The sequence below is a fragment of the Ranitomeya imitator genome, chromosome 7 (genome assembly GCF_032444005.1).
Source record: "Ranitomeya imitator isolate aRanImi1 chromosome 7, aRanImi1.pri, whole genome shotgun sequence".
NCBI classification, from domain to species: Eukaryota; Metazoa; Chordata; class Amphibia; order Anura; family Dendrobatidae; genus Ranitomeya; species Ranitomeya imitator.
Window position 1 is genome coordinate 18000495 of NC_091288.1, and position 24202 is coordinate 18024696.

General features: G+C 45.7%; 1 protein-coding gene across 1 annotated transcript; it reads left to right on the top strand.

The window, feature by feature from the left end:
- The first annotated feature begins 11248 nt into the window (after window positions 1-11248).
- UBXN4 (UBX domain protein 4) lies at window positions 11249-23750 on the top strand. The gene is made up of 13 exons (XM_069732869.1): window positions 11249-11422; window positions 13550-13652; window positions 15025-15053; window positions 16122-16240; window positions 17185-17341; window positions 17421-17511; window positions 17847-17901; window positions 18188-18352; window positions 18950-19077; window positions 19156-19258; window positions 19631-19762; window positions 19870-20081; window positions 21564-23750. The coding sequence occupies exons 1-13, from the start codon at window positions 11341-11343 to the stop codon at window positions 21697-21699; spliced, it is 1512 nt and encodes a 503-aa protein (XP_069588970.1). The 5' UTR covers window positions 11249-11340; the 3' UTR covers window positions 21700-23750.
- The last annotated feature ends 452 nt before the right edge of the window (window positions 23751-24202 follow it).

Sequence of the window (24202 nt, forward strand, 5' to 3'; positions counted from 1 at the left end):
TACCTGTATACCATAAAGTGCAGCAGTTCACTATGTGCGCCAAGATGTATAAAAAAAAATGAATGAAAAATAAACTCCATTACTGCCCTACAGACTATACGGTGCTTGATCAATAAATTGGCCTCTTGGTGGTTTCCCTCCAGCCTCACAAACTGCACCTTGTCTTAAATTTAAGAGGGGACTGGATGCCTTTCTTGTAAAGTATAATGTTACAGGGTATATACACTAGATTCCTTGATAGGGCGTTGATCCAGGGAACTAGTCTGATTGCCCTATGTGGAGTCTGGAAGGAATTTTTCGCCAATGTGGAGCTTACCCTTTGCCACGTTTTTTTTTGCCTTCCTCTGGATCAACATGTTAGGGCATGTTAGGTTAGGCTATGGGTTGAACTAGATGAACTTAAAGTCTTCCTTCAACCTTAAGGTACCTTCACACATAACGATTTCGTTAACGATATCGTTGCAACGTCACGCTTTTTGTGACGTAGCAACGATCCCGCTAACGATCTCGTTATGTGTGACAGCGACCAACGATCAGGCCCCTGCTAGGAGATCGTTGGTCGCTGGGGAATGATCAGGACCTTTTTTTTTGGTCACTGATCACCCGCTGTCATTGCTGGATCGGCGTGTGTGACGCCGATCCAGCGATGTGTTCACTTGTATCCAGGGTAAATATCGGGTTACTAAGTGCAGGGCCGTGCTTAGTAACCCGATATTTACCCTGGTTACCATTGTAAAGTTAAAAAACAAAAAAAGACAAAACACTACATACTCAACATTCCGGTGTCTGTCACGTCCCTTGCCGTCAGCTTCCCTGCACTGACTGTGTCAGCGCCGGCCGTAAAGCAGAGCACAGCGGTGACGTCACTGCTGTGCTCTGCTTTACGGCCGGCGCTGACACAGTCAGTGCGGGAAGCCGACGGCGGGGGACGTGACAGAATCGGAATGTGAGTATGTAGTGTTTTTTTTTTTTTTTTTTACTTTTACAATGGTAACCAGGGTAAATATCGGGTTACTAAGCGCGGCCCTGCGCTTAGTAACCCGATGTTTACCCTGGTTACCCGGGGACTTCGGAATTGTTGAAGACAGTTTCAACTATGCCGAAGTCTTTCCCCTGATCGTTGGTCGCTGGAGAGAGCCGTCTGTGTGACAGCTCCCCAGCGACCACACAACGACTTACCAACGATCACGGCCAGGTTGTATCGCTGGTCGTGATCGTTGGTAAGTCGTTTAGTGTAACGGTACCTTAAATAACTGTTACTATGGCTGGTGGGCACAAATTAACTGTCCAGTTTCTACACGGAGCACTTTAGTTCTGTGGGTAGAGTCTGTATGGCAGTAATGCAGTTTATTTTTCAAATATTCGTTGTTTGTATTCACCCTGACGCACGCATTGTGCTGCTGCACTTTATGTAATGCAGTCATAGCAGCTTGCATCTGTGCAGAGCGAGCTGTCAATCAAGATGTCGGGACGAGCGTACGGCTGCCGGTCACAATGCTGGGAGCGGTGACTGTACCCGCCTGTGCACGCCTCTAGGACTCCTCCGTTTTTGTGGTTCAGCACCGGCTTTCCAGTTTGAGGAGTGGATGAAAAACTGAAGACATTAATTTTTAGCAGCACTATTGTTAAGTTACCATCTAAAAGAAAACCATTTATGCAGTTTACCTCCTTCAGTATTTAAAAACAGGTAAGAAAAAAAAACAAGTACCAAAGTGGCAGGAAAACCCTGCATGTTTTGTAGGCAAAAAGCTGTTGTGTGAAGTACCCTAATGTTACCACTTGTATTCAGGGACTCCATCTGTCTGCTCCTTTTTAGGAACAGAAAAACGAAATTGATGTCCAAAAAAGATCCGCAGCGTTACTGAAAAATGACCCTCGTGGTTCATGATTTTTTCCGCAAAGTAATAAAAAATGCTTTTATTTTTGTTCATAATCAGTTTTGCACCATTTTATGGCAAAAAAGATGTTCTGCTGTAATGTCACTCCTGGATAGACTGCAGAGCATTTGCTCAAAAATTATGTGACTTGTTAAAAACTTCAATTCATGATTGAGTCAAAAAACTTCCATAGAATTTGGTACAAAAAAAAAAAAAGGAGATGAAGAAAAAAAAAGACAAGAAATGTAAATAATAATAAAAAAAAAACACAAGATGCATAAATGATGAATTTGGACTTTTGTATTTTAAATTGTCTAATGATCATGTCAGACGACACCTGCCAACAATTTTGTTGGGGAAATGGACATGTTTAGGCCCTCGGGCCCGCCCGAAGATATCCACTACTCTTGGAATTTTCATAAACAGCCTCTATTTCAGTGCATAATGCTATAAACTTGCCAGGAGATCGTGTCTGAAAATTTGGCAAATTCCAAGCAGCTTGCCAGTATGTAGAGATGAGTGAAAGGATTTGTTATACTCTGGTCCAGCAACCACATTGGTATTCCACCCTAGCAGCCGGCCCAGGGCAGTGCAAAATTCCCCTATCGCCAGCAATCAATTGCCGAGCATCCGTCCCAGGGCAGTGCAAAATTCCTCTACCAGCAATCTATTGCCGAGTAGCCGCCCCCGGGCAGTGCGAAATTCCTCTACCAGCAATCTATTGCCAAGTAGCCGGCCCAGGGCAGTGCGAAATTCCTCTACCAGCAATCAATTGCCTAGCATCCGGCCTAGGGCAGTGCGAAATTCCTCTACCAGCAATCTATGGCCGAGCATCCGGCCCAGGGCAGTGCAAAATTCCTCTACCAGCAATCAATTGCCTAGCATCCGGCCCAGGGCAGTGCAAAATTCCTCTACCAGCAATCAATTGCCGAGTATCCGGCCCAGGGCAGTGCGACATTCCTCTACCAGCAATCTATTGCCGAGTAGCTGGCCCAGGGCAGTGCGAAATTCCTCTACCAGCAATCTATTGCCGAGTATCCGGCCCAGGGCAGTGCGACATTCCTCTACCAGCAATCTATTGCCGAGTAGCCGGCCCAGGGCAGTGCGAAATTCCTCTACCAGCAATCTATTGCGGAGTAGCTGGCCTAGGGCAGTGCAAAATTCCTCTACCAGCAATCTATTGCCAGCATCCTCTGCACTTTTTGCGATTTTTCAGCCCCCGAGACGTTGCGGCACAAGACACATCATAATGTCATATGAAACCTAGTGACTCAGCCTCATGTCATAGGGGCCTAGTAACCCCAAAAAGTGCCCAGGATGCCACCATTTGTGTGGAGTACGGACCTGGGTAGTGCGGATCTTTTTCCTCATCTCTCCAGATACGTGGTGAATTTTCCTTTTTCGCCTATCAGTCAGTAGCGCGTGGACTGATGGTGGTCTATTGTGTGTACACAAGAATGGGGTGTTTGGTTTTGTTTTGTTTTTTTTTTGGGGGGGGGGGTTGTGCCCTTTTTCACTTTTTTTTAATCATCCATGTTCATTGAATATATCTGTTCTGAAACTAAAAAGGAAAAAAAAGAGTGAAGAAAAAAAACATTGAAAACACTACGGCGGCCCTGATCTGTCACCGGCAGGGCCAGACTGGGACTAAAATTCAGCCCTGGCATTTGCCAGAAGTGCCCGATGGCCAGTCCGGCCCTGATCTGTCACTGGCATTTTTTTATTTTTTTTTACATTATTTTACCTTTAGTTCTGTTCTGTCCCCACATGAGGCGAATGGAGGTGTGGTTGATTAATAAGTGTTGTGAGAGAGAAACGTACCTCCGTATTTCTTCGATGTGAGGCAGACAGGACCAATGCTGCTCAGCGTCCAGAGAGATGATGCACTCCAGGGATTGTGTAATCCAGACTTGTTCATTTTGTAGATCTGGACATACAGCGTATAACTGGTAATACAGTAACTTCTCCAGAAATGCAGGGTAGACAGGGTACAGTAAGATGTAGCACCAAGTATGACTGCAAGTGTGAGCAGCATGAGAGAGTGGTCGAAAGACTGATGCCTTCCTAAGCCCAGTTCAAAAGCACGTCCTCTCACAACAGAAAGTAAACTGGAAATGGCTGCCAGAGGAAGAGAAGATTTGACCCCTGAACCGGATGTAAGACATGCCCACAAGAAATACATGAAAAACAAGCTGCCATACAGAAAAAGGCCATTGGGTGGCAGCAGAGTAAAATATAACAACATACATGGAAACTGAGGAATATACATGGAACAGCACACTCCCCGTCTGAAATTCCGAAAGGGATTTCACTATATCAATGTCCTTAAAAAGTCCAACAACCTAGAAAATGAAACCAAACATGCATGTAATGCAATAATAACTTTAAACAAGACATTAAGTCAGTTCCTGAGATAATCCAATGGAAAACCCATCTTCGGATCAGAGAAGCCGCACTAGGCCAAACTATCTCTGACCCACTGTAATCCAATGGACAAATAGTAGTGCAGTGTTCTGTTCATAGTTTATCCTACCGGAATGTCCTCGATAGTGAGTATTTTTTGGCAGACGTGCCAACCATGACAGTCTTTGTCTCCATGTGGCTTGTGATAAGATCTCGCAATGTGGACTAACCTTGCAATAGTCTTAATGAGTTTCATCCAATTGGAGAAGCGTTCAAAGCGCTGACAACCGAGGGTGGAGGTTGGTTTTGCATTCGTGGCCAGAGCACTGACCTCGGAGCGGACTTCTGGATCATCGTCCGGATCCTGGATGCTGAAGACTTCCTGAACACATTCACTTCCCTTCTGTTCCAGCAGAAACTTTGGACCTGAAAGCCAAGAAGAGTTAGCAAAGGAATTTATAGACATAGGTCTAGTGGCATGGTCGGCTGGATTAAGTTCAGATGGGATATAGTGCCACTGTTCAGGTTTGGAAGACCTTCTTATTCTCTCAATGCGGTTACTGACGTACACGTAGAAGCGCCTTGTTTGGTTGTAGATGTAACCTAAGACAACTTTACTGTCACTGTAGTATTGTACGTCATCTATGTGAGTGTCCAGCTCATGCTGAATAAAGTCTGCGAGTTCTACTGCAAGCACAGCCCCACAGAGTTCCAGCCTGGGAATAGTGTGGTCAGGCTTGGGAGCCAACTTAGCTTTGCCGAAAACGAACCCAACATGATCTTGATTGTCAGATCCCGTTACCTTCAGGTAGACAACAGCTGCAATGGCCTCCATGGATGCATCCGAGAACACATGGAGTTCCGTCCTGGTGCTAGCAGCAAGTGAGATTCCAGCGTAGCATCTCGGTATATGGATTTTATCCAAGGCACACAAAGACTGCTTCCAGGTTTCCCATTTTGGTTCCTTATCAGGAGGTAGAGGGGTATCCCAGTCCTTGACAGTTTCGGACAGCTGTCTCAGAAGGGATTTACCTTGTATGGTAATTGGTGCTACGAATCCCAGTGGGTCATACAGGCTATTTACCACTGACAGGACACCACGTTTAGTGAATGGTTTGTCTGCACAGTTGATTTGGAATCCGAAGGTGTTGGCTGACAGGTTCCACCTCAGGCCTAAGCTTCTCTGCACAGGCGGACGGTCTGGTCCCAGGTCTATGTCCTTGAATCCAGGTGCGTGGTCGCTTGACTCAAAGGCTCTCATGACAGCTGGGCTGTTTGAGGCAATTTTGTGCAGTCTAAGCTTAGCTCGGTACAGCATATGTTGGGTCCTTTTGAGTAGGTCGATTGCAGCTTCTTCTGTAGGTAGAGATTTTAATCCATCATCTACGTAGAAGTCTTTCTCTACAAAGTCTCTGGCGTCTGTTCCATACTCGGACTCTCCTTCTTGTGCGGTTCTCCGCAGGCCATATGTTGCCACAGCGGGTGAAGGGCTGTTCCCGAATACGTGCACCCGCATGCGATACTCCACCATCTCTTTGCTGGGGTCATTGTCCTTGTACCACAGGAACCTGAGGAAATTCCTGTGGTCCTCTCGGACTATGAAACAGTGGAACATCTGTTCAATGTCAGCGGTGATGGCAATGGGCTCTTTCCTGAACCTCATCAACACTCCTACTAGGTTGTTTGTCAGATTAGGACCTGTGAGGAGGACATCATTGAGAGATACGCCTTGATGTTTGGCGCTTGAATCAAAGACAACTCTAATTTGTTTAGGTTTCTTCGGGTGATATACTCCAAATGAGGGTAGGTACCAGCACTCCTCGTTTTCCTTTAAGGGAGACGCTGGCTCCGCATGGTTGTTATGGAATATTTTGCCCATAAAGGTGACAATGTGTTCTTTCATCTCCGGTTTATTGCTTAGCGTGCGCTGGAGAGAGTTAAATCTGGACAAGGCTTGTTCACGATTGTTCGGGAGCCTTACCCTGGTAGCTCGGAAGGGTAAGGGGAAAACCCAGTGATTGGTTTCGTCCTTAAGGAACTCATTGTCCATTATCCTGACAAATTCCTTGTCTTCCATAGATGGGGCTACTTTGTTGTCATCCTTAGTGGTATGAAACACCAATTTTCCCAAGTCGTCTGCATAGGGAGAAGGGATAACATCAGGCAGCTGTACAGAATCTGGAAGCTTTTCCTTCACCTCATAGTGATGAGGACATGGCTTGCAGAAGGTAGTGCGCCCGTCTCGGCGTACGTACGTCTTAAAGGAATGGACTCCTGTTTGGTCCAAGCATACATTTCCTATGACTACCCACCCCAAGTCAAGTCTCTGGGCGTAGGGGGCGTAATCAGGACCATTACACTGTTGGCGGACCTTATGTATCCTCAAATTGTCTCTGCCGAGCAGAAGTAGGATTTCAGCATGTGTCCAAAGGTGAGATAACGCTGGCTAGGTGCCTTAAGTGTGGTTGGTGGAAAGCAGCTTCCGGGGTAGGGATCTCATCCCTTTGGTCTGGTATTTCATCGCATTCAATTAGCGTAGGTAGGGGTATTTCTACGTCTTCATTGACAGGAGAAGCGATGAAACCTTGTGCTCTTCTGCCGCTAGTCTCTATGCGCCCCGAGCAAGTATTCAGAGTGTAGGGCGTTGCTGGTCCCTTGATTCTAAAGGCTTCAAAGAACTTAGGTCCAGCTAGGGATCGATTGCTCTGATCGTCAATGATGGCATACATTTTTACAGCCTTCTCTGGTTGCCCTTCTGGATAGACTGATTAGGCATATCCTGGCACAGCATTTAGCACTTTGATTCTCCCCACATACCTCTGAGCATGAGCAGGACACAGCTGTGGTGGACTTGGCGTGATTCTGTGGCTCCCCGCCATGGTTTGTAGCGGGACCAGAGGTAACTGCGACTGCTGGATCGCTGGTGACTGAGCCTGGGTGCAAGGCTGATGGGTGTCTGTCGCTATGACACTCTTCACACTTAATGGCAGATTTACAGTCCTTGGCCATGTGTTCTGATGAAGCGCAGCATTTGAAACATATTCCAAGTTCGCTGAGGATTTTCTTGCGCTCCTGCATGGTTTTGGACCTGAAGCCTCTACATTTGTTCAGTGAGTGTGGTCTTTTATGAATGGGACACTCACGATTGAAAGACTTATCCCTCGACGGAATAGTGTACTGCTTGTCGGCAGGTACTGCAGGCGATGGCAGGTTAGTCTTTCTGATGCTTACACTGTTCCTTGAGTCCTTGCGTCTATGTGCGACGCTTTCATACCTTGATGAAGGTGTTGCTGGAGCTGCAGTGTTAGACTGCAGGACGTCGAGGCTAGGGTCGTTCCTCATTTGGGCTTGTTCGTCAATGAACTTGCAGAACTGAATGAACGGAGGAAAGGTGACGTCATGTGACCTTTTATACCTGGAGACGCACACTGCCCACTTCTCTTGCAGACTGTGTGGCAGCTTTGAGATGATCGGGTTCACCCCATGGGCAGTGTCCAGGTAGCACAGTCCTGACAGACGAGGGTCTCTTTTAGCAAGTTCCAGCTCCATAAGCAGATCACTTAAGTCCAGAAGCTTGTGGGCTTCCTTAAGGTTGATCCTTGGAACGTTCTGCAGTCTCTTGAATAGGGACTTTTCTATGGCTTCAGCACTGCAGTAGGTTCTTTCAAGTCTCTGCCAGGCAGCAGCGAGACCTGCTTCAGCTTGCCCCACATAGACGGTCCTAAGACTCTTGATACGGTTTGTGGATTCAGGACCCAACCATTTTACCATGAGGTCGAGCTCCTGCTCCGCGGATAGGTTGAGATCAGCAATGGCGGCCTTGAAGGTTGCTTTCCAGGCTCTGTAGTTCTCTGCACAGTCGTCGAATTTTGAGAGGCTAGTGCTGATTAGCTCCCTGCTCACCATGAACCTGGCAAACTCGGACATGTCTGATCCTTCACTCCTTGTTACCATATTAGCTTGTGGTGCCCCTCGGGCGTATAAGCCGTGTGGCGTGGAAGGGTGAATTGTTCCCGGGTAGAATGATGTCGCTGCAGGGTTGAGCTGTGGTTTAACCTCTAGAGATTCCGATGACTGCTGCTTCAACTGTGGAGGCGGGCTGGAGTGTGCCTTGTGGTCGTCTTGCGATGATGATTGTTCCTGAGGGGGTACATCACGGCGTTGGTCTTGGTATTCTGTAGGGGCTGTGGGCGATACTGGCACCATAGGTTGGGCTGACTTGGACGTTTCCGCAATGTTGGGTTGAACGTCACTGGAGAAGGTGTGCGCTGCAGGTATCTGTTTCTGCACGTAGTCTCTGGTACGAACAGCTGGGTCGTCTTCTTCCTGTGGTGGCAGGCAAATTGGGTCGAGGTTTTGCTTCAATGCTTGCTCGAGTATTTTTACTTCGGCTAATGCAATTTCTTCCTCCATTTCTGTTTGAAGAATCTTTGCTCTAGCCTCTGCTTCTGTTTTCTTTTCGGTGTATGAACGTCTTAGTTTGGACCGCTCTGCATTTAAACGGGCCTCTAGGATTCTGTCGCTGAGGGCTGAAGTTCTTGAGCAGGATGATTTGTATGACCGAGCAGAGTGTTTAGACGAGGCTGACCTGTGCGATCTAGTTTCTTGCAGATGGGTGATACGAAGCTCCGCTTTATCTTTGGCGTCTTGCACGGCGGCGTCCCTTTCTCTGTCTGTGGAATCTGCCTTGCTTAACTCTGATAGGGCTTCGTCGATTTTAGATTCTTTTAGGAAGGCAGCATACTTTGCGGACAGTCTCTTGTATCTGCTGTGGGCCACGTCTAGCTGTCTTATAGTGTCCTGTAAACCCGCTGCATCATTTCTTATGGCGTTGGACGCTTGACATAAGGGAGGCGACTCGTTCCCATAGGTCGTCCAAGTTGTCATTGAACTCATCCCTTGTGGAACAGTAATTCTCGAGGACCTTTAATGTTGGCTTGATGGAACGTACTGGTCGTGCATCTGGGTCTGCTGTGGAAGCGGGCTCTGCTTCCTGGTCTTCATAATGGACAGTATCAGGTTGTATTTGCTGTGTTTCAGCATTGGGGAACTGTGGAAGGTCCTTTTCGGCCATTTTGATTTAAGGTGCGCTGTCCCTTTAAGAAACTGAACCTTTGAATTGGGGGCTGGAAATTGCGGTGCAGCTTAGTTGCGACCCCCTGATAAGATTCCCAAGGTGTTGTTGGAGAATTCTGGGGTTCTGCGGTCCGACGATCTGCAGCAGTGTGGTATAATACACAGAGAGTCTTTATGTACAATGCAGTCTGAGGTGATGCTGCAGGAGATTTCTTAGCAGAGCAGGGCTGCAGTATGTGAGCGGGCAGAGAGCGGGCACGTGAATAGTGATATAAGGGTGATTCTGGCCGGGCTTCAAGGCAGTCTTTCGACTGCTCTGTCCCCACATGAGGCGAATGGAGGTGTGGTTGATTAATAAGTGTTGTGAGAGATAATCGTACCTTCGTATTTCCTCGATATGAGGCAGACAGGACCAATGCTGCTCAGCGTCCTGAGAGATGATGCACTCCAGGGATTGTGTAATCCAGACTTGTTTATTTTGTAGATCTGGACATACAGCGTATAACTGGTAATACAGTAACTTCTCCAGAAATGCAGGGTAGACAGGGTACAGTAAGATGTAGCACCAAGTGTGTCTGCAAGTGTGAGCAGCATGAGAGAGTGGTCGAAAGACTGATGCCTTCCTAAGCCCAGTTCAAAAGCACGTCCTCTCACAACAGAAAGTAAACTGGAAATGGCTGCCAGAGGAAGAGAAGATTTGACCCCTGAACCGGATGTAAGACATGCACACAAGAAATACATGAAAAACAAGCTGCCATACAGAAAAAGGCCATTGGGTGGCAGCAGAGTAAAATATAACAACATACATGGAAACTGAGGAATATACATGGAACAGCACAAGTTCTTTTTATGTCTCGTCTTTCTGCCTCTAATGTATTTTTTTGTTTTTTTTGCACCAAATTCAATAAGAAGTTGAACGATCTTCAATTTTCTGTAAATTCACAGACGCTTTTTCTGGGGGCTCTTTGCCTTGTTTTGCATCTGTTTGTAGAAGTAAAAGTTGCCCGATCAACACAGTCACAATGACTATTAGAAAAGTGACAGAAAGGTTCAAAATGGAGCAAAAAAAAAAAAATAATGAATTGGATGGAAAAAAACAGTAAAAAAGAAAGTAACAAAAAAATAGAGAAAAAAACAACAAATTTATATATAAATAAATGATACAGGAAAGAAATATATCTTGGTACCGTGTTAGCCAGTAGATAGAAAAATATTTAGAATTGAGAGTCCTCAGTGGTTGCAATTTGTTACCATCTTTTCAGTTGGCCATTAAAAGGTATCAACCACTGAGGACTCTCAATTCTAAATATTTTTCTATATAAATAAATGTGAGTTTGTGTGACCTCCTCCCTGGAAATGTGTACATTTTTTGGTGTCTGTTACTTAAAGGCATGTAACATAGGACTTAAAGGGGATGTCCAGGATTTTGCAAAGTTGGGATAAAGGCTGAAAATGATATATTAAAAAAAGCAAATATTTTTGTAGCAATGACATCACTTCCACCACTCATGACCGCTGCAGGCAATCACTGGCCTGATGACCACTTACTGAGGTCAGTGATTGGCTGCTGCGGTCACGTGAATCATTACTACAGGACCAGAGGAGCCGAGGTAGGAGATAAACAGGCAATTAATGTGTTTTTTTTTTTTTACTGTTTTAGTTTTGAAAAGTGCCAGGAAACCCCTTTACGAACCCCAAGTCGGGGGCTGCACAGAGATCGGGCGGAGCGCTGTCAGGGCTGCATCTGTTGCCATGACGATCGCTAGGAAAAGAAAAAAAAAAGAGAAACACGCCTTTCTAGGCGTGGTTTTGTTTTTAGCCAATCCTGGTAAGCAGGCGTGGTTTGCGGATCAGAGCGCCGTGCGTGGTGACGTTTTTTTTTTTGCGTCAGAGCACGTTCTCCGCTTCGTCATCGTTGTATGTCCGGCTGGCGGCAGTGACAGGAGGAGGCGGACGGGGGAAGGAATAACGCCAGGCCGGGGACATGCTCTGGTTCCAGGGATCCATCCCGGAGGCCATAGCCGCGGCCAAGCAGCGGAGCTCCGTGTTTGTCGTGTTTGTGGCCGGTGAGGAGGGCGCTGTGGGGATGGAGGCTGCAGGCAGGGAGGACTCAGCCCGGCTGATAGTGACAGCGCTAGTGGCAGGTGGTGGCAGCTACAGCCAGGGAGAAGTGTGGGGCCTGGAGCCTGCTGTTGTGGAACTACAACTCCCAGCATGCTGGTGACAGGCTTTGTCCAATCCCAGTTCTTTCTGTCGCTGCCCCTCATCGCATTGTCCTTCTCGGCCCCCCAATATTCGTCCTGTCCCTTTATCTCGTTGCACCTTTTTTGTTTTTTATTCGTCGCTGCCCTTTGTGCGTTTCATTCGCCCCTTAGATCGAACCTTGTTCTGTTTTTTTTTTTTTTTAAGCAAAACATTTTCTATTGTGGCTTATCCCGGTATAGAAAATAAAATTGAAAACCTTCCCACTTCCTTCTTGCTTTGATCCGTGACTTGAATCAATAATGAACATTTAATTTACGTAGCAAACTGGTTTAAAAAAAAAACAGATTGTGCTTTACTCATTCTCCCCAGGTCCAACGCTGAATTTCCACCTTCGCTCCCGGTGTCTGTTATTGTCTGCAGTGCTGACGTCGCGTTGGAAGCGCTGCAGCCAGTTAGTGAGCTCAGTGGCCTGTGTGCTGTCTACTCGGTCTGAGCTTACTGATTGGCTGCAGCGCTGTCAACATGACATGTATAGAGATGGGGAGCAGTGGCAGAGATTTGGCGCTGCACTCTGGCTCTTATTTGTTCCCACTTGGTCGCCATTTTTTTTTTTCTTATCGGTAAAGTGTAATTTTGTTATTAGGAAACTTTTGAATCGGGGGTCATCTGGTTGGGGTCACAATGAAGGGACACCGGCTCGGCGGCAGCACAGTCACCCCACTGTCCTGAACTGGACCCTCTCCCATGCAGCAGGCAGAGGCAGCCTTGCACTGACACTGGCCGGATCCTGCACACAGCCTGTATGCACTGCGCTCTTTGCCTTGGAAACTGGCCACTGCTAATAGACTGCAGCGGTGGCTGGTAACCTTCACAACAAGCTGTAAATTGTAGAATTAACACTTGTTGAGATTGAAGCAAATTTTTTAATAAGTGGTAAATTGCAAAGTTGTCTGTTTTTACATGCACTTTGCAACTGTAGCCATTGGAAAACTTGAGAATAACGCATACGGATCTGTTTACATCATACTTGGTCTAATATAAGGGTATGTGCACACGTAGGAAAAGAGGTGCAGAATTTTCAGCACAAAATCCGCATCTCCTGGCAGAATCTGCAGCTGCGGATTTTGTGCGTTTTTTATGCAGAATTGATGCAGATTTTGTGCGGTTTTTGCCACTGCGGATTGACAGTGATGATAATGTGTGCAAAACTGTAAAGCGCTGCGGAATATGTTAGCGCTATATAAAAATAAAGATTATTATTATTATTAACATGGAGGGTTGCAGAAGCGCTGCAGATCCGCACAAAACAAAGTGACATGCACTTCTTTGAAATCCGCAGCAATTCCGCACTGATTTTTCCGCACCATCTGCACAGCTTTTTTTTATCCCATTGATTTACATTGTACTGTACATCACAGTGCGGATTTGCAGCGTTTCTGCGCGGAAAAATCCGCATCGTGTGCACATAGCCTAAGTGTTTTAATGCAATCCTCTATGGCAGAGGAAAAAAAGAACAGTTTGTTGGCCTTTGTCAGCTGAACGGAGTCCTATGGTTACGTCCTAAAGAAGCTTGTTTTGTTTTTAATAAAACCTGATTTGACGTCGCAGCGGTGGAAAGTTTGGCAGATATCAATAGTTGCATTTATTTGTTAGGGTTCACATGTTGGGGTGAAATCATGTTTTTATTTCAGGTTTTGCAAAATCGTACCAAATTCTTGACCACAATGTGTGACTAAGCTCCTCAATTATGTATCTGATCAGTCGGGGTTTGAATGGTATTACAAGGATTGTATGCTGTAAATTTATAAAAGAAATCGACGAGGGAGCACAGTACGATAATAACACCTGTCTGGATGTTAAATGGGATTATTCGACCTTCGGGGGGATGATATTCAGCTGTACATGGTTCTCCACCTAATGGTCATCTGTTTTGAAGTGCAAAATATGGTTGGTTATGTGGTCATCACTCACGTATTCTCATGTTACAGGGGATGATGAGCAGTCGACTCAGATGGCGGAGAGCTGGGGGAACGAATCGGTGGAGCGGGCGACTGCAGAAGGCTTCGTCGCTATCAGGATTGACAGTAAGAGGTCTGTGCAGTACATATATGTACGAGGGGCGTTCATTAAAGATTTCCCCTGACCCACTTCCTGTGGACTGAGAGCAATGAAACTTGGCACAGTTATTAGTCCTTCTCTACATAGGTGCCACCCGGGACACATGCTTCTCCCATCTCTTTAAGCAGCTGTAAACACCTCGCTTGTAGAAGTCGACAGGTTGCTACAAAAGCCACGTTGTGACTTCGGAAATCAGAGTCTCATCATCTGGAAAATGCTCGTCCTTCAAAAATAACTTAATTGTTGGAAAGAGGTGGAAGTCCGATGGTGCGAGGTCGGGTGAATAACGGTCATGCAGTGGAATTTCAAAGCCGCAGGAGCGTGCTTCCATTTGGGCAACATTGGAGTTGTGAACTGGTGCATTGTCTTGCAGAAGACGGACACCTGTGGTGAGCGTGCCACGTCTCTTGGTTTTGATGGCCTCCTGCAATTTTTGAAGCAGTGAAGCATAGTATGCCCCAGTGATCATGATACCCTTTGCTAGGAATTCCATCAGTACTACTCTGTGCTGGTCCCAAAATACCGTGGGCATGACCTTGCCTGTCGAGGGTTGGGCTCGTGCCTTCTTTCTAAGCGGTGAGTCATGATGCTTCTATTGCATAGACTGGACTTTAGTCTCAGGATCATAGTGATGGACCCGGCTTTCATCCTGTGTGATCCATCTGTTGAATAAGTCCTCCTGGTTTCCATGGCACATCGTCAATAGAACCTGAGAGCATTCGCCTCGTCCCTGCTTCTGGAAAGGTGTGAGCAGCCGGGGAACCCAGCGAGCGGATACCCGATGCATGTGAAGATGGTCTTGGATGATTTTTTTTCCACGGACCTCACACTAATCTTGACATTTTGGGCCAGGTGGCGAATGGTTACACAGTGATTTTCCTAAATGGCGACCTCCACTTGCTGGATGGTGGGATCATCAATAGCAGAGTGGGGTCGCCCTGGAATAGGAGCTGTTTGCACCGAAGTCCCACCACATTTGAATGGACGATGCCAGTTCTTAACTACATCATATGATGGGGAATCATCGCCATAAACCTCTTTCATCTCATCGAACGTCTCCTTTGGTGTGAGACCTCTCAAATAAAGGACCTTGATCTCTGCTCTGTATTCCACTGGGTCCATTATCAAACCTCGCACCACGTCAGCACCTGGAACATCAAGGCCGTTATCAGTTCTGAGTTGCAAATTGTCACATAACATATAGAGACTTAGAAGTGGGTCATGGGAAATCTTTAATGAGCGCCCCTCGTAATGCTAGTGTGGGCATAAACATATTGTATCGAAAATTAACTGCTCTGGATGTCTATATTGATATTCTAAATCTTTTTTTTTTCTCTCATTATAGTGAAACTTGTCTGCAGTTTTCCCAGATCTGTATCCTTTTGTGTGTGTTTTTTTTTTTTGTTGTTGTTTTTTAATGTAATTTCAGATTGTCATGATTTCAGCAAATTAAAGTGTAAATGTACTTTTAAACCCCCAGATGTATAGAATTAATACACCTAAAACAGAGTCGCTATATATGTAAATTACTGATCCTGAGTTACATCCTGTATTATACCCCATAGCTGCACTCACTATTCTGCTGGTGCAGTCACTGTGTACATACATTACATTACTGATCCTGAGTTACATCCTGTATTATACTCCAGAGGTGCACTCACTATTCTGCTGGTGCAGTCACTGTGTACATACATTACATTACTGATCCTGAGTTACATCCTGTATTATACCCCAGAGCTGCACTCACTATTCTGCTGGTGCAGTCACTGTGTATATACATTACATTACTGATCCTGAGTTACATCCTGTATTATACTCCAGAGGTGCACTCACTATTCTGCTGGTGCAGTCACTGTGTACATACATTACATTACTGATCCTGAGTTATATCCTATATTATACTCCAGAGCTGCACTCACTATTCTGCTGGTGCAGTCACTGTGTACATACATTACATTACTGATCCTGAGTTACATCCTGTATTATACTCCAGAGCTGCACTCACTATTCTGCTGGTGCAGTCACTGTGTACATACATTACTGATCCTGAGTTACATCCTGTATTATACTCCAGAGCTGCACTCACTATTCTGCTGGTGCAGTCACTGTGTACATACATTACATTACTGATCCTGAGTTACATCCTGTATTATACTCCAGAGCTGCACTCACTATTCTGCTGGTGCAGTCACTGTGTACATACATTACTGATCCTGAGTTACATCCTGTATTATACTCCAGAGCTGCACTCACTATTCTGCTGGTGCAGTCACTGTGTACATACATTACATTACTGATCCTGTACTGATCCTGAGTTACATCCTATATTATACCCCAGAGCTGCCCTCAGTATTCTGCTGGGCATTGTGCTTGTAGCTTTGTTTCTTATGATGTTTCATCTCCCAACCAGTCCCTCTTGGTCCTTGACAAGTCTCATCTCAGATCCTGTGGTTTGTATCCCGTCCAGTTTCTTCATCGGAGAGAACGGGATCCCACTGGAAGTCATTGCTGGCAGTATATCAGCAGAGGAATTAATAGCAAAGATAACTAAAGTGAAGCAGGTGCGCAGCGCCATCTCCAGCTGCCCGACATGTTTGCTATCATAGTGTTTATCATAGTGATCTTTTTGTTGTGTGTCACAATTAGTCCTCTATATTTCTCGCTGCTTCGGTTCCTTTTTTACCCGTTCGTTAAATGAACCTGTCACCCACCCCCCCACCAGGCATTTGAAACTTAAAGAGCCACCTTGTGTAGCAGTAATGCTGCATTCTGACAAGGTGGCTCTTTTAGTTATTGGTGCTGTAACTCCAGAAATAATCCGTTTTATAATTTGTCCTAAATACCTTTCTTCAGTCCTGGATGCAGGCCTTTCCCCCCTGCTGCAGACGCCTCACAGCCGTCACTCAAGTCTTCTTTACGCCGGGCGCCGCCTCCTCAGCGCCGTTTTGAAATCAGCCGGCACCTGCGCTCTTTTCTCCTGCCTTGGGCAGGCGCAGTGAGCGCTGCCCGTCTGTCCTCATATGCAGTCCAGCTGACTGCGCCTGTGCGGACGCCCTGCCTGTGAATCCCAGCCCCGCAATGTGAATAAATCAGAAGACACTGCGGGGGTGGGATTCACAGGCAGGGCATCCGCACAGGCACAGTCAGCTGGACTGCATATGAGGACAGACGGGCAGCGCTCACTGCGCCTGCCCAAGGCAGGAGAAAAGAGCGCAGGCGCCGGCTGATTTCAAAACGGCGCTGAGGAGGCGGCACCCGGCACCAAGAAGACCTGAGTGACGGCTGTATGGCGTCTGCAGAAGGGGGGAAAGGCCTGCATCCAGGACTGAAGAAAGGTATTTAGGACAAATTACAAAACGGATTATTTCTGCAGTTACAGCACCCAGAACTAAAAGAGCCACCTTGTCAGAATGCAGCATTACTGTTACACAAGGTGGCTCTTTTAGTTTCAAACGCCTGGGGGGGGATTTTATTTTGGATCATGACTTTATAATCCGCCCACTAGATGCATTTGGGGAAGATTGACGAGTTATCAGCGAGCACAGACGTATCCAGTGATTCTCCCGTCACTTCTACTACTGAATCTTGTCCTGTATCCGAGAGCCCATCTGTGGAATCGCCCCCTGTACAGACCATCTCTGCATCACCCGAGACCACCCCAGGTCAGTACATTGCCCTGACTGTACCGCCTGCGTATATTCCTCGTTTTTAGTGTAAGTAAATATATCATGTCTCCCTCAGCACAAAGCGACGAGTCACCCACAGATGAATCCAAGGAGGTTGTGGAAGATGCCAGCGAAACATCCAGTGACCTGGCCGAGAAGATGGAGAGGTCGGCTTTACTTCTAAAGGACATCAGTCGTGTATACAGAAGTGTCTTAATGTAGTTAACCCCTTAAACATACAGCCAGGTTTAGTTCATCACACATCTTATTTTTCCGTCCTAGCCGGATGCAGGCTTGCTTTTTTGTAAAAACTAGCTGTATTTTTTTTATTTATAGTAATCTAATGATGGAGCAGAGTAGTATATTCTCTACACCCCCCCCCCCCATTAGCATTTGTAGGGTCGCTCCCACCCCCCATGTCTAGCATCTGATTTGTATTTTTTCACTTTTCTCTTGGATGTACCTTATTTGAATCAACTAAACTACGGAAATATCTTTGTAGGGTCATGTCCAAGTTAGAAAAGAAAATGGAGGAGAAAAAACAGGACGAGCAAGAGGTAAGTAATTCGTCTATTGTTTAATAATCTGCGGTTTAGCCACAACACCCAGAATTGAGCGGCGCTTTCATCACCCACTGGTCGTCTCAGGTCCATGCAGCCTGACCACACAAGCTGTGATCTGTTTCTGTATGGCTCAGATGTGATATCCTGTAAGACACCATTACAGATATTCTTTGTCTTACTAGATTACAAGGTAAACACTTCCTTATAGTGAAACCCTGTGACATTGAAAGTCCTCATTGTTACTGCCTGAAATAACCTTTCTCTTTTTGTCCTTTTGTAGAAAGAGATCAAGAGAGAAATAGAGAGGAGAAAAGTGGGAAAAGACATGTTGGAGTATAAAAGAAAGCAGGAAGATGACCAGGCCAGACGGGCACTGGAGGAGAGGAACCGGGAGAAGGCCGAGGATAAAGCTGCCAGAGAGCGGATTAGACAGCAGATCGCACAGGTTAGCTGGGTGTACTCCAGAGCTGCACTCACTGTTCTGCTGGTGGAATTGCTGTGTAAAGACATTACTCATCCTGAGTTACATCCTATATTATACCCCAGAGTTGCACTCACTATTCTGCTGGTGCATTCACTGTGTACATACATTACATTACTCATCCTGAGTTACATCCTATATTATACCCCAGAGTTGCACTCACTATTCTGCTGGTGCATTCACTGTGTACATACATTACATTACCGATCCTGAGTTACATCCTGTATTATACTCCAGAGCTGCACTCACTATTCTGCTGGTGCAGTCACTGTGTACATACATTACATTACTGATCCTCAGGTACATCCTGTATTATACTCCAGAGCTGCACTCACTATTCTGCTGGTGCATTCACTGTGTACATACATTACATTACTGATCCTCAGGTACATCCTGTATTATACTCCAGAGCCGCACTCACTATTCTGCTGTGTACATACATTACGTTACTCTGCTTTAGATCATTGAGGTAGAACATAATCCGCCTCTTTCCTGCAGTGAATCTGGTGTTGACATTATTTTGAAGCTTTCAGTGTACATAAATACATTTTTGCTTTTTAGGATCGCGCTGATCGAGCTGCCAGATTTGCGAAGACTAAAGAAGAACAAGAAGCTATACGGGTGGCTGAACTGCAGGCGCGACAGGCGGAGATGGAAGCCAGGAGGGAAGCGGCCCAGAAGGAGCGGCGGTAAGTGCTGCTCGCTGGTCTCTACAGTCCGCCGTCTCCTCACGCCTGCATATGACGTTGTGCGCTCCTTCTGTCCAGGACAATAGCCAGGATACAGTTCCGACTTCCCGATGGCTCATCCTTCACTAACCAGTTCTCATCAGAAGCTCCTCTGGAGGAAGCTCGGCAGTTTGCTGCACAGGTCAGTGGGGAATCGATAGTGAAGCTTTACATTATTTCCAAGCTGCACCTTTTTGTCTCTGCTGTGCTTTTAGTAAATGCGTTGTTGGAAGTATACAGCAGATAAATAGTCTGGTGTATTTGTGAGGGCTGTGTTCTCTACCAGGCACCAGCAATGTGCAAAAGTGGTGCTGTTTCTGGGAGAGTGCAAAAACCGAAGAAGCTTTATTTGATCAGAAAACCCCTTTAATTGTTAATGAATTCCCAGTGTCCTAGTTAAGATAACTAAAAGGGGTTGTCCAGGACTTACCTATTGATCAGTCTTTCTCAACCCTTTTATCGAAGGATCACTATGGGTGAGGGCTAATAAGATGCAGTATTTCTTTTCTTGCAGACTGTTGGAAACACATACGGCAATTTCTCATTAGCAACGATGTTTCCTCGTAGAGAATTTACCAAAGAGGATTACGGGAAATCTTTACTGTCTTTGGAACTTGCACCCAGTGCCTCAATAGTCCTCTTGCCGGTAGGTCTGCAGAAAATCCATGCAGAATGTGCCGCTTGTGTGCACGCAGAGTTATCCACACAGATGGCTCCGGTTTGTATTAACTTCTGCCTTTGCTCTTTTAACAGGCTGGAAGGCCAGCTCGGGCCGTAGTGCAGTCATCAGACGGCGGGGTCTGGGGCTTTCTGGGTACATTACTATATCCTCTCCTTGCAGTCTGGCGTTTTCTGAGCAGTTTCTTATTTAGTAGCCCACCCCCATCGCAGCACACAGACAGGCCAGGTTATACCCAGCAAGAAAGTGCAAACTCCTCGGCATCCAGTAGTTCAGAGCCAAAGAGGTAAGTGTACGAGCAGGCTCATCACTATTAAAAGGCGAGGTCATTCTGCATGGATCCCCCTTAAAGGCGCACATTTGATATAGGGCAGCACAGTGGCTCAGTGGTTAGCACTTCAGCTTTACAGCGCTGGGGTCCTGGGTTAAAATCCCACCAAGGACAACATCTGCAAAGAGTTTGTATGTTCTCCCCGTGTTTGCGTGGGTTTTCTCCGGTTTCCTCCCACATTCCAAAGACCTATTGATAGGGGATTTTAGATTGTGAGCCCCAATGGGGACAGCGATGATAATGTCTAAAAGCGGTGTGGAATTAATAGCTATATAAATGAGTAAAATAAATATACCGGGTAGGCATATTAGATGGCAGTAAGCCAAAGAATGTTTCAGCCAACAACCATCTCTGCCGTCTCTCCCATACACAGGAGCGCTTGCTTACTTGGCCAAGCGCTTCAGTATTCTCTAAGAGAAAGTCGTTGGCCGACATGTCGGCCGGCGGCTTATCTCCAGGAGAACAATGCGATTGGCAGTTTGAAACTTCTACATGCACAATTGACATCTATCCCAACCGTCAGTCGTCCAGCGTCCCCATACACACAGTCAGTCGCACCCGCTGATATCGCTGGGTTCAGCCGACATTAGTCCAATGTGTATGGGGTCCTTATGTTTACACCAACTATCGGATGGCTTGTCTTGTGTCTAAAATTTGCACCAAAATTCACACAGCATTGCATTTATATGAAACCACACCACTAGTCGGGTAAGGCACAGACATCATCTAAAAGCATTCAAAAAACGTTAAAGGGGTATTTCCATCTCTAAGCTATAATCCCAATATGTAGTAAGGATAATATTAGCAAATGCCTCCAAATAGAAATGTAGTATAGTTCTCCTGATTCGCGATGTCGCTTAGTCCATGTGCAAGGCATTGCAGTAGCTTAGGAATCCATGGTTATCTACAATCTTGTAGATTGTGAGCCCTCGCGGGCAGGGTCCTCTCTCCTCCTGTACCAGTTGTGACTTGTATTTTTCAAGATTATTGTACTTGTTTTATTATGTATACCCCTCCTCACATGTAAAGCGCCATGGAATAAATGGCGCTATAATAATAAATAATAATAATAATGACCATTAGCAACTAACTCACTGTATGAGTGGCCGCATACATGGAGATTGAAGTTACAGCAATGCCCTGGGGTAAGTGACATAACGTATCAGAAGAACTATACTCCATTTGTAATTGGAGGTCTTTGCTAATATTATTACACCTACTGCACATTGAGATAGGAATACCCCTTTTTAAGCTTTGAAAATCCACAATGGGGGGAGATTTATCAGGTTAGCAGCAGACATCTAATGTCACACATTTCTCCCAGGGTTTCAATGCAAAGGAAGGATACAAGGGAAAAATCTAAACCTAATCCATAAAGTTAAAAATTCTGCCAAATCTGAACATCTCCTAATCATGCATCTCCATGTTTTCCTCCAGGGAAGCAGTTCGGAAAAGGGTACTTGAAAAACGAACAGACGAATTTAAGAAAGAAGGCAAAATCTACAGGTTAAGGACGCAAGATGATGAAGATGAAAACAATACCTGGAACGGGAACTCCACTCAGCAGATGTAGGAGCGGATTCTCCCATGTTTGGGTTTGGGTTAGGGTTTGATTTGTTTGAACCACATTGCTGCGGTTTTGGGGGGTGGGGGAGGGGAGGATTCTGTATTTTAATCACTGTCACACAGCTTAGCTCAATGCATGTAATTAGGATCTGCTAATTCATCTCTGATTATACTTTTACAGTCACTGCTCTTGATAGAATTCGCCTATTTAATAAGTATGCGTTCCGGAATCTTTATTTTTCTCTTTATTTTGGGCAAGCTCAGCAACATTTTCTTGAAGGGGCTGTCCAGATTCTGAATCCTCACAGCTCGCGCACCACACACTCTGTCAGGATTCTCCAGTGGTGGCTGTGAGAGCCAGAGGTTGCGTGCCGACTAGACTTGCTTGGTCTTGCTCAATTCACTTGTATTGAGTGAGGCAGCGGACGTCTAGTCTGATTGTAGCCTGAAGTATGCAAGTCGCATACTTGGGAGTTTCATGATCACCCGCACTGGTTGCTGACACAAGAGAATCCTTAACTGCGGGTGGTGCACACTCTTTGAGGATTAAGCACAAATTTGGATAATCCCTTCAATTCTTTTTCACTTAGCGCAGGTTTTGGCAAAAAAGTAAATGCTGCTACCTAAGAGGAATTGTCGGGTCTCCATACTGTTCTAGTAAATGCTATGGGGAAAGTTCAACTTGCTCTTTACACTACAAAACTGACTTTAAAAAGTCGCACATTTCTTCACAACATATGTTGTGCAAAAAATTTTGGAGTTGCACCAAATTCATAAAGAGTTATCTAATGTTCTGTTTTCAGGAGAACACCGTGATCCTGCTTTGGACAGTGTGCTCCTAAAGATTAACATTTTAGGTCAGTGCTGTGGTCGCACCTCTGGTACAAATTATGCGCCTTTCCATACTGCAGGCAGACGCTGTATCGGAGGAGCGCAGGAGAGCTTAAGTTTCCCTGGATAGCCAGCTTCAGAGCAGCGCCCGTAATCGCCAAAGCAAAGCGCATTGAAGAGATTCTTGCTACGCTAACAAGCCACCTCCGGCTGCAGCAGTGGCCGGTAAACTATGAAACGAGCGGTAAACATCGCTACCATGCCACCTCTGACTTCAGCAGTGGCCAGTAAACTATAAAACAAGCGGTACCCCCCCCCCCCCCCTCCTCACTTCTCATTCTCTTGGGACTATGCATTGCTGAGTTGGTCCTCCTAGAAGTTTCCACCTTCCCCCATCAATAAGGTATGTCAACACGTTCAGTGTTTGGCAGCACTTTGGACCCAGCACATGTCCACTTCGTCCAAAGCGCTGCCGGCTTTTGAACGCAGGTGATTGCGCATGTGTTCATTGAACCGTGCGGAATCGCTGCATCCAATACATTGTAGGGTGACATTTATCTTGCCAAAACTCGTGTCTCCGCAAGATAAATTGAAACGCTGCAGTCTGGAAAGACGCGTCGCATATCCTGCATACCCTCACCAACTTTAGGAATGATAATGCCCTGTATTTCCTGGAGGAGGTAGACCAGAAGAATTGGCCCATAGTCTGGGAGTATGTGGGTGAATTTACTGAGCAATCTGCCGGATATACGAAAATGCACATTTGGGAGTTAATTAAAAATTGCAGCTGTAGACACCGGTCTGCTTTCTAGGTGACATGATTCGGCCAGGGGAATGTTGCATATGGCTGCAATTCCAGAACATTGGCTATGCATAGCTACTACTTCCATCACATTGCTGTCCCTAAATCCATACTCTCGGACCACCCCTCCAACAACTAAGAAATCCCTCAAACACAACTTATTGATGGACACTACTGTATCTCTTCAGCAAGACTACTGCAATTCTTCTAAGTCTTTTGATCAGCAATTTTTGGATGTTACCGACCCTTTTTTTTTTTTTTTTCCATTTGTTTTTGCCCGTATTTTATTTTTTTGGGGAAGCAAATAGTTTATGAAGAGAGAATTTCAGGACTTTGGATCTGCGGAGCAGTACTGTGCAGAGCAAATGTTGATTTATATATATTTGTAACATGTCACTTCTATATAAACCTTAGTAATATAAGAATGTTGTGACTGGCTTTCTTCTTTGGGATTTTCCCATGCATGATTGTATTACTTTTTTTTTTATTTCCTTCAAGACAATCATTGTTTTTGATTGTCTCTTCAGAGAGGAAGAGGACTAGAGCTCTAGTGCCACCTATTGGAAGTGGCAATCCTGAAAGTCAATGTCGACCCTTTAACGAGCCTTGTCACATGAATCTCAATTTACAGACACTTGTTTCGGGATACTGCCCCTCGTCAGGGCAGAGTTTCTGGTTTGGCTTTTATCCTAAGTCATGTGACAAGGCTCGTTAAAGGGTCGACATTGACTTTTTAGGAATTCTACTTCCAGTAGGTGGCACTAGAGATCTAGTCCTCTTCCTCTCTGAAGAGACAATTAGCATATTTCCCAGAGGAGGATTGTGGCTTTGTCTCCTCAACTCTGCATGCTTAGCATGTCAGTCTCCGCAACGAGAA